Consider the following 17,552-nt stretch of genomic DNA (forward strand, 5'->3'; position numbering starts at 1 on the left):
AGGAATGGTTACAATAAAGAAATGGCTATAGAGATTGTTTATGTGTCATATACATGTTGCTGAACAGATAATCTGAGCATGAGCATATCATTTAAAGGAAAGGCTCATTAAGTGGGTCAGGTATGGTATTCCTTTTACATTGCTGTGATAAAATATGATCAAAACCAACTTAAAGAGGAATTGATTTTGGCTTACAGTTGTAGAGAATTAGATGTTGATGGTGAAGACAGTTTGACAGGCTTTAAAAGACTAGAAGAGCAAGAAACCGAAAGCATCGTTTTTATGTTATCAAGTCTGTCTTGTCAGCAGTTCTACTCTGTGACAGTTTATTAATAGATATTGAGGCTCTGAATAGTTAGAGACGCCACGTCCTAACTAATGAATTTAGGATCTATGCTTGTTCTGTCATGTTCCAGATTTCTTGCCAGAATAATAGTAGCAAAGCTAGTGGTCCATTCATACAGTGCATAGAACAGAGCCAGACCTGACAGCCATAGTCACTGAACAAAATGAAATGGAGACAATTAACATGAATCATCTAGTATTAAATTAAGAGCTCAAGAGTATACAGTATTACTTTAGGTGTTTAGGTGTTGGTTTTTAATCTTATTTACATGAAGGAAAGGAATAATTAATGTTTCATACTTAAAGGAATTAGGCTGCCTGTGTGCATGTTCACATCTATGTAGGTGCACCTTTATACACATGTTCTTGGAATCCAGAAGACCTACAACCGGAGTTCTTCCTCGAGTACCATTAACCGTCTTAGAACAAAATCTCTTGCTGGCCTGAAACTCATCAATGAACCCCAGGGGTCTGCCCATCTTTGCTTCCCCAGTGCTGCAATTATAAATGTATGCCACTATACCAAATGTTTTAAATTTAGCTTTTAGGTTTGAACTAGGTTCTTATGCTTGTGGAGCAAAGACTTTACCAACTGAGCTATCTCCCCAGGCAAATAAATTAATATTTTAATTGTTTTTGGGTCTTTAAGTAGTAAATGCATGATGATTACTCTATATACCATCTTATTTATTTATTAAGGATTAAATTTGAATCTGTTTTATGAAGCTAAATTGTTTGAATATCAAAACCATAGGAAAAAATGCATGCAACAAGAGAATCTAAAACATTTTAATTTAGAAAGAAATGCTTTTAAAATCAGTGTCTTTATATTTCTCTATTCTGGTTTTACAAAGAAGTGATTACAAGACATCTGAAATCTATCTGCAGGTTCACCGTTTTAATAAACATGTATGATGGTATAGATATTTTCAACCTTTACATGTTCTCTTTTCTACATTGTTAAGAAAATTGTTCTGTGTGGATTATGATAGTATAGAAATTAAAATTGATACAGAAATTGTGTTGTTATTCAGTTATGAAAACAGTCTGCAAAGCTTGTTTTGTGAACTTGAACTAGAAATGAGGTAGCAAATAAAGAATAACTTTATTATTTTGTAATTATCTCCTTCAGTTTATCACTATATCTCAAGGGTTACCTTTTTGGGTTACTAGCTGCTGTTTGCAACATTGACTTGTCTTTCTAACAGTGGACATAATTTTCTTTTATTTTTTGATTTTGTTTTTCATAGTCCAGACAGGCTAGTTTCTCCCATGAAGATCTGACATTTTATATTCTCAATTAGTACAAACATAAAATTTGCCACCAAGCTATTGGCATTTGAAAAATAATTTATTTTTTAATTCTTCCAGTTGTGAAAATTTCCTCCATCAGCCAAGTGTTGTTTTACATTATCAATCTGAGAGACAGAGAGAATGGACTTTCTTTTATTATTTTTATATTTTAGGTGTGTGAGTGTTTTGCCTGCATGTATATCTGTGTACCACATAGGTGTCTGGTGCCCACAGAGGTGAGAAGGGAGCATCAATTCTCCTAAGAGGTATAGACAGTCGTGAGCCCCCATGTGGGTTCTGGAAATGAAGCCTAGATCCTTTGAAAAAGCAGTCAGTACTATTAACTGCTATCTCTCTCTATCCCTGGAAGTACACTTTCTTAACTAATGAGTCCTATAATGACAATAGGCTACCTGTTGTTTTGATCATTTCCTAGTAGTAAAACAAAACTTATTCTGTTTTGTGTATATTGGAGGATGTGTGGCCCATTATAGAACATGATTCAATGAAAGAGTCAGTAATAGCTAACATTAACTTGTAGTTCTTTACTGGCATCTGATTAAAGCTTAAGTTGTAATAAACTCTGTCCAAATAAAACTTCTCAAGAATGTAAGGATTGGATTAATTAGAATAAATAACACAATCTATAAATCATTTTAAGATTGATAAGTGCACACATGCACGTCACAGAACACATGTAGAGACTAGAAAACAACTTTCAGGAGTCCAGTCTTGCTTTTCATTTTGTTTGAGACTCTTTTTTTCTTCTCTGCTGCTATGCTGCATAGTTCTAGGCAGTTCTCTTCTGCTTTTCATCTCCCTGTAGGTGTGCTGGGATTACATTATATCCATGCCACTGCATCTGGCTTTTTGTGTGGATTCCAAGATTGAACTTGAGTTGTGCAGAGAGATGGCTCATTGGGTAAAAACATGAGCCATGAAAGCCTCAAGTTGGTGTTTGACATGCTAGACCTTTGTGGTGCCTACAGTACTATCTTGTTACTTTTCTAAACTTAGAAGAATGTACTGGAGAGGAGGAATTGCATACAGTTTCAACGTGTGACTCCATGACCATCATGGCTGGGAACATGGCAGCAGGCAAGCAGGCAGGCATGGTGCCAGAGAAGTAGCTGAGGGATTACATCTTATGCACAAGTTGGAGGCGGAGAGGAAGAGAGACTTCTGAAACCTCAAAGCACCCCACCCCCAGTGACACACCTTCTCCAACAAGGCCACACCTCCTTCTCTAAAGAGTTCCACCAACTAGGGACCACTTATGCAAATATATGAGCCTATGGGGGGCCATTCTCATGTAAACCATCACATTCCAGCCCCTGGTCCCCATAGACTTGTAGTCATATTAAATGCAAAATGCATTTAATCCAACTTCCAAAGTCCCCCATGGTCTTTCACAGTCTCAGCACTTGCTGTTTAAAAGCCCCAGTCACTTCTGATACTCAAGGCAAACTATAACCCCCCCTGTTCAAAAGTAAATTGCATACATCCAACATACAGTGGCACAGGAAATTACCATTTCAAAAGGGAGGAAAGGGGGCATGGTGAGGAAATTGTGGAACAAAGCAAGAATGAATGAAACTCAGCAGGGAAAACTTTAAAACCTGTAGTTCCATGTTTGATGTCAAAGGGCTTAGGTGACTCTTCCAGTCTCCCATTCTTTCTTGTGCTGTCTCCACTCCCTGTTTACATTTCTGTCCTCAGCAGCCATCACACAGCTCTGGCATCTCCAGCATCTTAGGGTCTTCATCACAATATAGGCTACACTTTCACAGCTTCATGCAGGGACCCCCCCTGCCACCCACCTGATGACCTGATTGATGTTAGTGATTTTCCAGAGGATGATTCTACAGTCTCTTTACTACTGTATTATTCCTGACCCTAAACCCAGAATCCTGGTGGAAGCTGTCAAATTCTGCTCTAGGTTTGGGATGGAACTTTGCCCCCTCCAGGAATTAAATTTGCATACACTTTGATCTGTTGATGTTTTGCTGTGTTTTAATATTGTTTTCTTAGCTTTAGAAGATTTCTTAGGCATTTCCTTTTTACTAGTTAGAGAATTAGCTGAGTGGGGTCTTATCCTGAGGGCACCAGTCTCATATTTCCATTCCTAATCAGACCTCTACTTATCTCTTTCATTACAAACCAAGACTCCAACATTATATTTCCTGCCCCCCCAAACTGTGCGTTGTGTATTTCTTTTGGCCCTGCATGCTCTTTTTCATTGTGGATCTGATTAAGAAGAGTGGTCACTAGTAACTACACAACTGATTTCAATACTAGACAGTCTTGAAATCTCTTCCAGTGACATTAGTCCAAAATTCTTCAACTTAACCTTAGGCAGATTCTTAGGATAAAGGCTTCCCAGCCACATGCTTTGCCAGGATGTCACAAGAGTGGCAATTTATAAAAGAATGAGTTTATTGGGTGATTGCTTAGTTTTAGAGGGTGAGTCCATTGAGGCAGGAAACTTGACAACAGGTAAGCATGGCACTGGAGCAGTAGCTGAACACATATCTTATCCACAAGTTTGAGGCAGAGAGAGTGGGAGACTGGGCCTGACTTGGGCTTTGGAAATCTCAATGCCTACCCCGTGACACACCTCCTCTAACAAGGCCACACCTCCTAATCCTTCCCTGAAACAGTTCTACCAAGTGAGGACCAAGCATTCAAGTACATGAGCCTATAGGGCGAGGCTATTCTCCTTCAAACGACCACAAGTACCTACAGCTTGTAAAGGCAACTTACATTAGATCCTGAGCTTGGGCAAACACCTGGATGGGAACATGATTTTGGTGTATAAAGTCATGAGATTAGAGCACAAATGAGGAGAAGGGGGTTCAGACAACAAAGACAAAGGCTCAAAAGTACTAGGATCTGAGAGTTGGACAGAGGAAAAAAAATTGGTGAAGGAGACTAAGATGGAATTATTCTTCATTGGTCTTCTAATGATTAACATTTTGGTTTCTAATTTTTGGTTACTATAGATTAAAGGAATATCTTTTCATACTTGTCAGATTGTTTTAGAAGTCAAATTGCTGTGTCAAAATGATCACACTTGTTTACATGTACCTTGATATGTATTACTGTCACCTGGACCAGATCATCTGAGGTGGCTTATTTATGCCTGCCAGGGTAGTACCCCATCTGCTGACTCAGTTGGACTCTTAGCAATGCCCAATCATTCTCCATGTGGCCTTTCTGTATCAAGTGGGCATTTATCCCATGATGTTGGGTTCTAAAAGGAAGGAAATGGAAGCTGCTAAAGCTTCTTGAGCCCTGGTTCTGAAGGTTCCAGAGCATCCACTATACTACTGATAAAAGCCATTCTTGATAGAATTGACTCAAGGGAAGAAGCTGTGAACTCCTCAGTAGAGCAATGGTTAAGACAGACAAGGACAGAAAAGACTGAGGGCAGCCATCTTGGGAGACTTGCTTTTTGTGCAAGCTTCTGCTAGTCCCAGTCACTCTTGTTTATGAAAGGGTGGAGTCCTTTTAAAAATCCCCTCTCCACAGTTAACCTGTTGAATGTGACATGTCAAAAACAGATGGTTGCTAGTTGTAGCATATTTTTACTTCTGACGGCTTCTTCCAGTTTGATGCTGTCAGTTTAAATAAAGAACAACATTCAGTTCTCCCATTTCTGCTGTAAAAAAACAGCAGCTGGATATACTAGGTACTCAAGAAATGTTTCAGGAGTAAAGAAATGCAATTTGCAAGTCCGTTTACGACTGAAGAAAGACCTTTCTTCCTGCTTGGTCTTCTCTGGACTGTCATCGATCCTCAGAAATTCAACTGACTTTGCATTAAGGTCTAATTGATCAGCTCTCATTCCATTTCAGGTCTCAACCCTCCCTCAGTAGCCTCTTCTCTGTGGTCAGACTTGAATTTCACTTATCTTGCTCCTTTTGCAAGACTTTTTTCGGAGTCATTTCCATATTCAACTGAGTCCATAGAAGCCTGGGGTAGGGCCTCGTCTGTGTCGCCCTTGCCTTGTTCTTAGGCCTTTAGCTGCCCATGTTTATGGAGCACATTTGAGACGTTGTCTGCCTTGGTCATCTCAGGGAAGAGTGTGGGTGGGAAAAGGTTTGAATGTTTTCTACCATTGAATCTCCAAACCTGTTCTGGAAAGGGAGGCTAGTGAGGTCTGTAGAATCCACTGTTAGTGCTTGCCTTTGGCCTTCTTAGCCTTGGATTTTTTTCCTACCTCATTTTCATCTCACAAAAAGTCAGTTCTTACATACTTTCTTTCTTTTTACTCCTGATATCTAATATTTTACTCCTAATAATGCCATATGAAAAAATGAAGTCTTTACAATATAAAGAAATATAATTATTTAAGCACTGGTTCCATGCTTATAAACTGACTCCTATGAAATCATGACAGTTATTTCTATCAGATGTTTCAGTAAATGTGCACAACTTTGACATCTTGCTTTTCTCTATTATTTAGGACATGTTACTTAACTGTGTATGTGAAGTAATTTATGACTCAGATGAGAATGGAGATTTCTTAAGGCCATGGGTTCTCAGAGTGACTGGTTTTATTTCAGATTGTTTTATAAAATTGATTACTCAAAGTAAAAGGGAGTTATCGTGTATCCATTTGCTCACATTTTGTTTCCATGGTTTAAATTGAATACTCAGTCAGTCATCATTTCATCACTAGGTGGCACTTGTGGGTTATAAATAGTCATACATACTCAATGTAATTATGACAAGTACATAATCTATAAATACAGAAAATATTTAGGATCTGACATTCTTTAGAATGCTAAATACTAGTCACTTTAGTTCATCTGTGGGTACATGGTTGGAATTATTAAATTGCTTTATAATCACTCATTCATAATTAATAATGTCAACAGGTAGGCTGATCTGTGTATATCATCTTAGTTTATTATGACCATGAAGTTGAAACCTTATAAGACCTGTTTGCTGCTAATTTCCTGTGGGAAAAATGAGTGCTTCAGCTCCTTACACTAATTCACACCCAACCCTGAGCACTTAATGTTTATGGAGGTGCCTGATTCTATGACCCCTGTAGATAAACTTAATTTAGAAAGTCTATAGATACTCACTAGGGAAAATAGAGGCAACTCTTCTTTAGTGCCAAGAAAACAAAAACAAAAACAAAAAACTTAGCTGTTAATTTATCTAGCAGTCAGTGTGAACAAGGTACCTAGCAATAAGAGTGAGTACGTAGGCAGACACATTCAAACTCAAGCCAGTTTCCCAGTGATGTTAAAGTAACTGGGTTGTGAGTATAAATCACCAGTGTTGCCTTCTTGTGCTTGTTAAGGCTTGGAGAACAAGACAGTGGGCTCTCAGTGCCCAGGATGAGGAAATGGAAAAACTCTCCAAATGAAGCTGGCTTACTTGGGACCTTGCCTAGAGGCAGCCTGGTTACTTTTAAGCTGAGTATAGCCCATAGCATGTGGTAATTACTCACTGTAGGTTTCAGATTCTGCTTCTGAATACTTTCTTACTGTGTATTGTGGGTAACTTGCAACCTGTGACTGCTTACCTTTAAAATGGAAGAGGATTAAATGTGCTAATCCATGAAAAATTACACCACAGTGCTCCTATCTTATGGTGAACACTGAGTATGAGAAATATTCACACTGCTTTATATGACTTAGGAAATAGAATTGGAGCCATGGCTAGACTATCCGTGCACCCCAGGTTATAGCTCCTGCCCTAGAATAGTTCTCCCTTTTTCCTCTGTGGAGTAATCCAATGTAGATTTTTAAAGACAACCGTTTGATCTTTCTAGCTACAGTCAGCTTTGTTGTTAAGGAGTTTTATATAAATGTGTCTGAAGTGAGGTGCTCACTAAGGGACCACTTATCTGATTTCTGGTGTTGAACCAATGACATTCTATTGTTGGGCTGCCTGCCATTGACTGTACTCCACTGTTTGTTGTGTATGTAGACTGGAGAGAATAAGTTTGCCTTTTGAAGTTATGTACTTTATGTGTGACAGGAGGAGGACATCAGCACCTCCTCTTGAAGCTGTGTAAAAAGGGATGTGGGCAAAACACTCTCTCAGTGCCCACTAGTAGAAAATATATAAAAATGTAATGAATAGAGGTGGACTTTTGCCCAAGGAAAGGGCCGTGCCACAGTCTTAGATACATAGAAGGTGGAGATTGGAGATGATGCTGCTTAACTAATGCCCTTCATAATAACAGTCTAATCATTTCGATCTGACAGATATCAAGCTAATTTTTAGTTTTGTTTTCTATTTTTTTTTTTTTACTTTTCCAAGTATTTTTAAAAATAGAACAGCTTGACAGAGCAATATGATAGCCATTAGGTTTAGCAAGAATATGGCAAATGGTTGATCTGTATTTTTATAACTTTTTTAAAAGTAATAAGCTATTTACATGTCATAAAACTCACCTATGTGAAGTGTGATTTAATGACTTTTGCAAATTTATCCAGTTGTCAGCCAACCACAGTCAACTCTCAAACATGTGGTCACCTTGGCAGGATGCTCAGTAGCCATTTATGTTAATTCCAGTTTTCATCCTACTCTGAGGCAACCACTGATCTGCTCGCTGTCTCTAGATTTTTCTCATAGGCATTTTATAAATGAACCTTGAAATATGTGGTATTGAAGGTCAAAGGTTTTTTGGGGTTTTTTACTTAGTATAATATTTTTCAGGTTTATCCATGTTATTGCATATAGCCGTATTTATTTTTCTTGCTTAACAACATTTCGTTGTACAGACAATAACACATTTTGTGGGTACTTTGGAATGAGTCTTTTATCACATGTATCTTTAGTCTTTCTCCCTCCTTTCTCTACCCCTATTTCATTATTTGAAAGCTGGTTTTAATTTTTTAAAATATTATATGTTCTTTTTTATCTTTCTTTTTCCAAACCACTTCTCTACTCATTCATCTTGCCTTTAATTTTCTTCTGTGATTAAGACATTGCTTTATATCTTCTTGTATTTTTTGTTTTTGCTTGAGAATGAAGAGGTTTATTTCACAGATTAAAACTGCATTTCATCCTCAGTCTCATGAAAAATTTATTCTTAGAAAATTCAGGTAATGGTGGCTTCTGAATCTTTGATCAGACTTAAAAAACTGCCTGTTTCATACTGAACTGGGCCTGCTTCTGAATTTTGGTTTTTTGTTTGTTTGTTAATTAAGGTTGTCGGAAGAGGAGCCTTTGGAGTAGTTTGCAAAGCTAAGTGGAGAGCAAAAGATGTGGCTATTAAACAGATAGAAAGTGAGTCCGAGAGGAAGGCTTTCATTGTGGAGGTAAGCTGCGATGTCATTTCTGTCCAGATTCTTCACCGGAGATACTCTGATCTTAAGGTGATAAAAGACATTGTTTCTGAGTTTTCATTTTTCTGTATATATGAACCTCAGCAATCTGATTGAACTGCAGGTAGTGCCATAGGAGTGTGTTTTTCATCCATGGACTCCAAATCTGTTCCAAGGTATTGTATTTAATTTTGAAATGGTATTCTTTCCCATTACCTAAAATTAAGAATCTCTTATAATGTTGTAGAAATAATACACCTTTCTAGTGAGAAGCTACTCAAACCACTTAGAGATCAATAAAGGAAAAGCGGGGCCAGGTGTGGCTAGCACCCAAAGAGGAGCCCGCCTCAAACTGGAGATTTTTCTAACTTATATACACAGTAGGCTTTTGCATTTCACATATGTTGTCATCCTTACTCTTTTAGGTCTCAGGCCCAGGTTACACTTGGAACAGTTTAAACAATACAGGAGACCACAAGTCTGGCCACTTGTGCACATGGGAGATTTACACAGCACCAGAGTTTTCTTTTCATATGGTTGTTATCCATGGTCTTCTTGCCCTTCTGGCAGAATTATGTTTTTCTCAAGAAGAGACATGAGGGCTTTATGGCAGCTGAGGACTTAACAATGGTTGTGACCCTATGCTGCCCCCGAGCTGCCAGAGGCATGTTATGTGGGGATTGGCATAAATGGTTGGTGAATCTTGGTGAGCAAATGTTTACATCCAGCATTGTAAATTTTGTTTATCTCTAACAGGCTGGTTCGCACACTATTTATCTTGGGGATATTTTGGAGGCAGTGATCCCTTAACTAAATTCTACTTTGTGTGATTCCTATCTCCTAAGCAAGGCTATTGGTAAACCCTTTGTAACATCAATTTTATTACTTTGAGTTTCTTCTGCATAACAAGGTTTTGTGAAGTAAATCATGTTGCTTCTCTTGTTTTCTTTGCTTGTTTATGGTTTGTTTGTAGGTTTTCTGGGTCAGTTATTACTAGTCTCTAGCTTGTCAACTTCCAAAATTGTATACTGTTGTCTCACTTCAGATTCTTGTCATCCTTCTCAGTTTATGCCTTGTAAACAACAGCAACAAATTTCATCTACTTTATAACTCAGAGAAAACAGGAGTAAATGCTTGAATAATGTGCTATGTGAAGTTCACTCTAGAGTTTTACCACGATGGAATGTATTTATATACAATAAATACATAATAGTTTCTGTTAGGACAAAAAATTCATGAATTCCAACTATTAAAAAAAATTTTTAAAAATTAAAAACTGAAGTTCAAATCCTGACTATGGAATCTTTAACAGCTTTGCTGTTTTATTCTCTCTGGAACTTAACTTCAAGGTGTCATATTTAAAATGGAAGTAATAGTACCTATCTTCAGAGTCAAAGAAATCCAGGAACACATACAGAAGGGTAAATTGATCAGCTGTGCTCTAATGAAAGTAGCAAGCACAGCTTCTAGTGTGGGTACCTCAGTCAATGCCATATCTGGGATAATGCCCAGACTTTTGGCAGCTGGTTTCTTCTGTGTTTGTCCTGACTTGTTCTTAACTCCCATTACAGCACTTTGTGCATGGTTTAGTGATTTCTCTATCTTAATATATTGGATTATGTCTATATTCCCACTTGAACTGTGGGACAAGGATTCCAGGCAGGGACAGGGGATTTCCATAGTGCTTGCTACCTGGTGAACAGATGTTACTGAATGATTTAAACAGATGTTCTATATGACAGTAAGAGTTCAACAGCATGGTAAAATAAGTATCTCAAAAACTAGCACCTTTTAAGAATCCATAATTTGTTACAGCTCCGGCAGTTATCACGTGTGAACCATCCTAATATTGTAAAGTTGTATGGAGCCTGCTTGAATCCAGTAAGTGTTCCTCCTATTGTTCCATAAGACTGTAGGAAACAGTGTGGCAAGTGTATACAGTTTATATACTATGTGAAGCTGTTTTGATCTGCTTTATCTTAGCTTTATTTCTGAAAATGTTACACTTTCTGCAATTCATTTGCCTAGTCTTAACAGTGGAGTTGTTGGTGGAGTTTGTCTCAGGTACCTGTTAGCTTTGGCCACATCATTTTATAAAGCTTCTTCTTCTTCTTGCGTAAACAACGGTTCTCAAAACTGATTTAATTTCCAGAGCTAATATAACTTGTTTTTCTAAATTCTTTCCTTCCCAACCTATGGACCCCAGTAATTGCTGGCCAAGAGAGATCACCTGACATTCCTTACGTTATCACTCGTCTTATTTCCTTAGCTAACCTGACAGTGGCCAATGAGGGGCCACAAAAGGAAACTTTTCAATCCTTTCCTTTCCTCTTTTCTGCCCTGGAACTACCCAGGCCTATAGTAAGCAAGCAGTGGGCTCTTCTTCCTATACTAGACCCCATATGAATAAAAGCCTGTGCTGTCATGGAGTAATCATCTGTTTGTCCTCGCCAACCTACATTGCCAGTAACTCATCTTGTTATAGGACTTTAGGACTTGATGTCCTAGAACATGCCTTTATTTGCACTGGTGAAGGTCCTCAAAAGGTCTTGTGATTCTGTTTTGGCCTTCTGATCCGTGTGTGTGTGTGTGTGTGTGTGTGTGTGTGTGTGTGTGTGTGTGTGTACACATACATATATATATGTATATAATATATATATCAAATAAAGCTTGCCTGAGAATCAGAGGACAGAGCCAGCCACTAAATTAAACATAGAGGCCAGGCAGTGGTGGCACACACCTTTAATCCTAGCACTGGAGAGGCACACACCTCTCTTCCCAGCTCTTGAGATCTCATGCCTTTGCTACCAGTATTTGGGAAGCACAGGTGCCATCAATCCCAGCACTAGGAAGGAAGGGAAATGGCTGGGGAGACAGGAACAAGAGCCTTTGGGCTGAGGACTCAGAGACAAGTCAGGATTCGTGGAATTGGGGAGGCGAGAAGTGGCTGTGGCTTGTTCCTTTGTCCCTCTGATCTTTCAACATTTACCCCAATATCTGGCTCTGGAATCATTTTCAGGGCAGTCAGACAGTTGAAGTAAATTATCTGCAGGGAGGGCCCAACAGTGTCACTCCAGTTAATTTGACGTGTTTCCTTTAGGTATGTCTTGTGATGGAATATGCTGAAGGAGGCTCTTTGTACAATGGTGAGTATCAGCTAAACCTGCTTTTAGCTAGTAGATTGAAGCAATTGGACAGCTTTTAATGAAAACTAAATTACCTATTGTTCTTCACAATCCGCCATCAGAGTTCAGAATTCATTTTGTTGTTCGGTCTTTTTTACTGCTAAGGACTTAGAGCAAGAAAGATGCTATGACATTTATATACATTTTTTCAAGTTAACAATATTTTATTATGGTCAAAGCCTGAAGTAACAGTTGCTTTTTAAATAGATTTTTTTTTTTTTTTTGAGCTGAGGATCGAACCCAGGGCCTTGCGCTTGCTAGGCAAGCGCTCTACCACTGAGCTAAATCCCCAACCCCTAAATAGATTTTTAAATTTGCTCAGTCATTTTTCTTTCTATCTTTTTTGTTTTGAGCCTTCATTTTAGAACTCTTCAGCTGTATTTCATTTTACCATGCTTTTTTGTGCATTCTTTTCAAAACATAAAATGGTGAAACTTCACTTCACAGAACGTTTTAAATTGTTACTGTCTTAGTTACTTTCCTATTATTGTAACCATGACCAAAGCAACTTACTAAAGAAAGCATTTAACTGGGCTTCAGTTTCAAAGGGTGTGGCATTGTGGCAGCAAGTATGTTAGTTGGGACCATTGAGAACTTACACCTGGGTTGGGGATTTAGCTCAGTGGTAGAGCGCTTGCCTAGCAAGCGCAAGGCCCTGAGTTTGATCCTCAGCTCAAAAAAAAAAAAAAAAAAAGAGAGAGAACTTACACCTTTATCTGAAAGCAGGAGGCAGAGAGCACACTGGCATGGCTGAGTCTTAAATTCTCAAAGCCTGCCTTCATAGACTGCTTCCTCTTCCTAATCCTTCCCAGACAGTTCCATCATATGGAGGCCAAATTTTTACACATACAAGTCTTTACTAGCCCTTCTCATTCAAACCACCACAGTTACTGTAAAAGAAAACTTTGTGCTTGTATTACCCTTATGGAACAAAGCTCTCAACCTACAAATACCATCCTCATCTATGTGGGAGTTGTCCCTGTAAGCTTTAGAAAATCGACAGTATTTACTTTAAGTTACCATTATTTTACATAAACATTGAGTTACACTCACTACCATGTTCTTCATTGTTAGTGTGTGTATAGCACTCTAAGTTTACTTGAGAGAACTACTAGTTTCTAGCTACAATGCACAGTACAGTTGTGAGCATATGGTCTGGCCATCTAATTTTACTTAAGAGAACTTTTCTAGCTACAGTGCACAGTATAGTTGTGAGCATATGGTGTGGCCATCTAATTTTACTGCTGTCCTCTCTTCCTCCCTCACAGTGAAAAGGGTTGCTTACAGTTGATGTGATTGTATGAAAGATACTCCATTTTAAAAGTATGGTAGTATTTCTTTCATTTCAATGGCCATTTGGAAGTTATCTACTAAAATTTCTTAAACATGTTGTTGTTTTAATCTAGAAAAGGCTTAGAATTAGAACAAGTCTAAAATATTCGTGAAAGAGTCCCCGTTTGTGTTCTGCTGGTGTTGCATTTCTAGTGTTCCATGTTACGTGCAATAAAGTTCTTTTTAGTTTGTTGTGCCTTTCTCTTGCAGTGCTGCATGGTGCTGAACCATTGCCTTACTACACTGCTGCCCATGCCATGAGTTGGTGTTTACAGTGTTCCCAAGGAGTGGCTTATCTGCACAGCATGCAGCCCAAAGCACTAATTCACAGGGACCTGAAGCCTCCTAAGTAAGTTTTAATGGTGTGACACTGGTTTCTCCCCTTTTGAAAACCCAATTCATCCCTAATTCAAGGTAATTGTCACTCTTGACTTTCTTTTTCTCTTCTTTTTTATTTACATGAGTGTTTTTTACTTAAATGTTTATCATCTAGCTACTTATCTAAACTTTTGTTTTAGAATGTTGTCTGTGGGGAATGTTATAATGCAGCTCTACATTATAATTAGAATCTATTAGTCCATAAGTCCCATTCTGTACTTGTACTGTGTAAAATTGCTCCTGCATAGTTTTCTGAGAGCTGAGACAAGTCTGACTTACTGTTCCTGCTGCACTCCTAACAACGGGGTCTGCACATGGTGGACACTGCAGAACTGTGCCAGTGGCCTGCCGCACTCCTAACAACGGGGTCTGCACATGGTGGACACTGCAGAACTGTGCCAGTGGCCTGCTGCACTCCTAACAACGGGGTCTGCACATGGTGGACACTGCAGAACTGTGCCAGTGGCCTGCCGCACTCCTAACAGTGGGGTCTGCACATGGTGGACACTGCAGAACTGTGCCAGTGGCCTGCCGCACTCCTAACAGTGGGGTCTGCACATGGTGGACACTGCAGAACTGTGCCAGTGGCCTGCCACACTTCTAACAGTGGGGTCTGCACATGGTGGACACTGCAGAACTGTGCCAGTGGCCTGCTGCACTCCTAACAACGGGGTCTGCACATGGTGGACACTGCAGAACTGTGCCAGTGGCCTGCCACACTTCTAACAGTGGGGTCTGCACATGGTGGACACTGCAGAACTGTGCCAGTGGCCTGCCGCACTCCTAACAGTGGGGTCTGCACATGGTGGACACTGCAGAACTGTGCCAGTGGCCTGCCACACTTCTAACCAGAACGGGGTCTGTACATGGTGGACACTGCAGAACTGTGCCATTGGTGTTCTTGTTCTTAGAGACTGAGCAGAAGCATTTCTGAATCTGGGTAGAGATGCAAAAGGCCAGATTTCTCCATAGTGAGTGAGAATCCTGATACTTAAAGAACCTTTAAAAGGGTTGAACAAGAATCTAGACAAAACAATGAGAGAAAGTTTGTTGTTGAATTACATACATAGGAAAGTTAAAATATGACAAAAGTGATTGGTAGTATGACATTGTAAATTGTGGCTTATTTTCTTATTATAATCACATTGAATTAAAAGAATTTTCTAGATCTCTAAGTAGAATTTAAGTAGAACATTACATACAAGAAGTTAATAGGATGTATAATTACAAGTTTTCTTCTGTTGAATAGTTACTGCAGTATGGTTATGCACATTTTATGATCCATCTCTATATCTGTTTCTTATCAAAAGTAAAATTTGTAAGTAAAAAGATACTCTTTGGTAGTTGTATTTGAGTCATATCACCTAGGCAGCCAAAGTTATGAAATATTGCTAGCATTTATTAGGCTAGCATAACCATACGAGACTCATAGTCCGCCTTGCCAACACCATTCTAAATTCAGAAATGCTATTGAGATTAAACACTGAATAAACACATAAAATAAGAACCATTGGTATAGAGGTGTAGCTCAGCAATAGAGCATTTGTCTGGCATACACAAGACCCATGGTTCAATTTCCTACACTGCAAAACACATAAACCAATACTATTGATTTCCTTCTGTATTGATCTGTTTTACTTTATCTTCAGTTAGATTATTTGTTTCATGTTATGTTGCTATTCTTTTAGAAATAAATGTTTGTGATTAAACTCCCACTCCAGGACACTATAGTGCTATGCTATAGAAAGCTATTAAACCTGTATCTAGCTGAACCAAAGGGATGTTCGTTTGGTCAGGAAATGTCATGGGACTAAAGATGGAGACATCAAAATTTGAATATGATGGTCTCCCCAACCTCTAGGTTATGACCATTTAATTTTTCCTGATATTCCTCTGAACTGTTAGGCCATTATACAGTGACCAAGTAACATTTTATAGAAGTATAATGATAGCATTCGTTTAACTTAGCTTTTTCCAGTTCCATGATTATCTCTTCTTTTACTATAAAATCAAATACTGACATTGTGACTTTTGAATCTTTTACAATAGCTTGCTGCTGGTTGCAGGTGGGACAGTTCTGAAAATCTGTGATTTTGGTACAGCTTGTGACATCCAGACACACATGACCAATAATAAAGGGAGTGCTGCTTGGATGGCACCTGAAGTTTTTGAAGGTACAGTCACAAAAGCATGAAATGGTTGGTAATCTGCCATAATTTATGTAAATCCAGGATGCTTTTACAACACTCTATATAGTGTACTTCTGAATAGTGCATAAAGGGGTCTTAAATGAATATAACCTAAGATGCCAGATTTTATGGCAAAATTTAAATGGGCATTTTCTGTGCACATTCACACATATGTACAGCCAATCCTCATTGTTCACGGGTTGCATAATTGGGAAGCTGTCTACTTGCTACTAGTTGAGATGCTTTCAGAACTATTCCAGAAGTAAGGTCATCATGTACAACAGTACACACTTTGAGTCATACCCAGCACTCTCCATGTTTGTTTCTCTGATAAGGTGAATAAGGGACCCTTTTACAATATATTCAGACCCATGCTTTCCCTTTTTTTGTTGGTGGTCATGGTGATTTTACTGTTTACACTATCCCCAGGAGTAGTGCTGCCTAAGTACAAGGAAGCTTTGAATATGTTAGATACATGAAAATATATGTTAGCAGGTGTTCTCTCCGACATGCTCTGGAGTCCCATGAGTTTGACACTAATGAACTACTGGAGTGTTAGGTGAAGAGTCTTTAAACACACACACAAGACAAGGACATATATTGATTAATTGACAAAGATACATAGGAACCTAGTTCTGTATTTCCCCTGAGAGCAGTGGTTCAATGATTATAGAGACTTCTTAATAGAGTGTATATATATATGCCCAAATAAGGAGAATGAACTGTATCTTTCCACTGATTTGCTATCAGTTAAAAATTAAGAGTGCTGAGGTTTAGGTGAGCCTTAAAAGGACTGTGAGTACTGAGATCTACCCGTAAAGAGTAAGCTAACATTTGCTTCTTTTACATCTCCGTAGCTCACTCAGACGTCCTAAGATTAGTCTGTATATTTAAGTTTCTATCTGAAAACAAGTTCTCTTTCAAATGAGAGACACTGAGCTAAAGAAATGGGCTTTGTGTGAATCTCCATTTGTATGAATGCCATAATACTCAAAACACATTCAAGAATCAGACTCTACTTAGGGGCTTTGCTTTTTGTTTTGTTTTGTTTTGTTTTGTTTTATTGTGTTTTCCAAGACAGTTTCTTTGTGTAGCCCTGGCTGAGTACTCACTCTGTAGCCCAGGCTGGCCTCGAACTCACAGAGATCCACCTGCCTCTGCCTCCAGAGTGCTGGGATTAAAGGCATGTGCTATCACCACTGGGTAGTGCTTTGCTTCTTTTCTTTCTTTCTTTCTCTCTCTCCTTCCTTCCTTCCTTCCTTCCTTCCTTCCTTCCTTCCTTCCTTCCTTCCTTCCTTCCTTCCTTCCTTTCTTTCTTTCTTTCTTTCAGTGAATTTTAAACTTTTTTGATGCTGTGTGTGTAGCCACCCCCAGAGAAAGGAAATGCTATGCAGCTTGTCGCTTGACTAGCACTGTTATTTCCTCGAAGGCCAGTTACAAACTGTTGGACTAGAGGCAGGCAGATCTCTTTGAGTTTGAGACCAGCCTGGTCTACATAGTGAGTTCCAGGACAGCCAGGGCTATACAAAGAGACC

General features: G+C 38.8%; 1 protein-coding gene across 2 annotated transcripts in view; it reads left to right on the forward strand.

The window, feature by feature from the left end:
• Map3k7 (mitogen-activated protein kinase kinase kinase 7) overlaps positions 1-17,552 on the forward strand; it is a 60,603-nt gene that overhangs the window by 4,388 nt on the left and 38,663 nt on the right. For both annotated transcript variants that reach the window (XM_036177758.1, XM_036177759.1), the window contains exons 2-6: positions 8,817-8,927; positions 10,749-10,814; positions 12,034-12,079; positions 13,661-13,799; positions 15,878-16,002. In XM_036177758.1, coding sequence (XP_036033651.1) covers positions 8,817-8,927; positions 10,749-10,814; positions 12,034-12,079; positions 13,661-13,799; positions 15,878-16,002 — 487 coding nt within the window. The remainder of the gene's footprint in view (positions 1-8,816; positions 8,928-10,748; positions 10,815-12,033; positions 12,080-13,660; positions 13,800-15,877; positions 16,003-17,552) is intronic.

The sequence above is a fragment of the Onychomys torridus genome, chromosome 2 (assembly GCF_903995425.1).
Source record: "Onychomys torridus chromosome 2, mOncTor1.1, whole genome shotgun sequence".
In the NCBI taxonomy this organism is placed as follows: domain Eukaryota; kingdom Metazoa; phylum Chordata; class Mammalia; order Rodentia; family Cricetidae; genus Onychomys; species Onychomys torridus.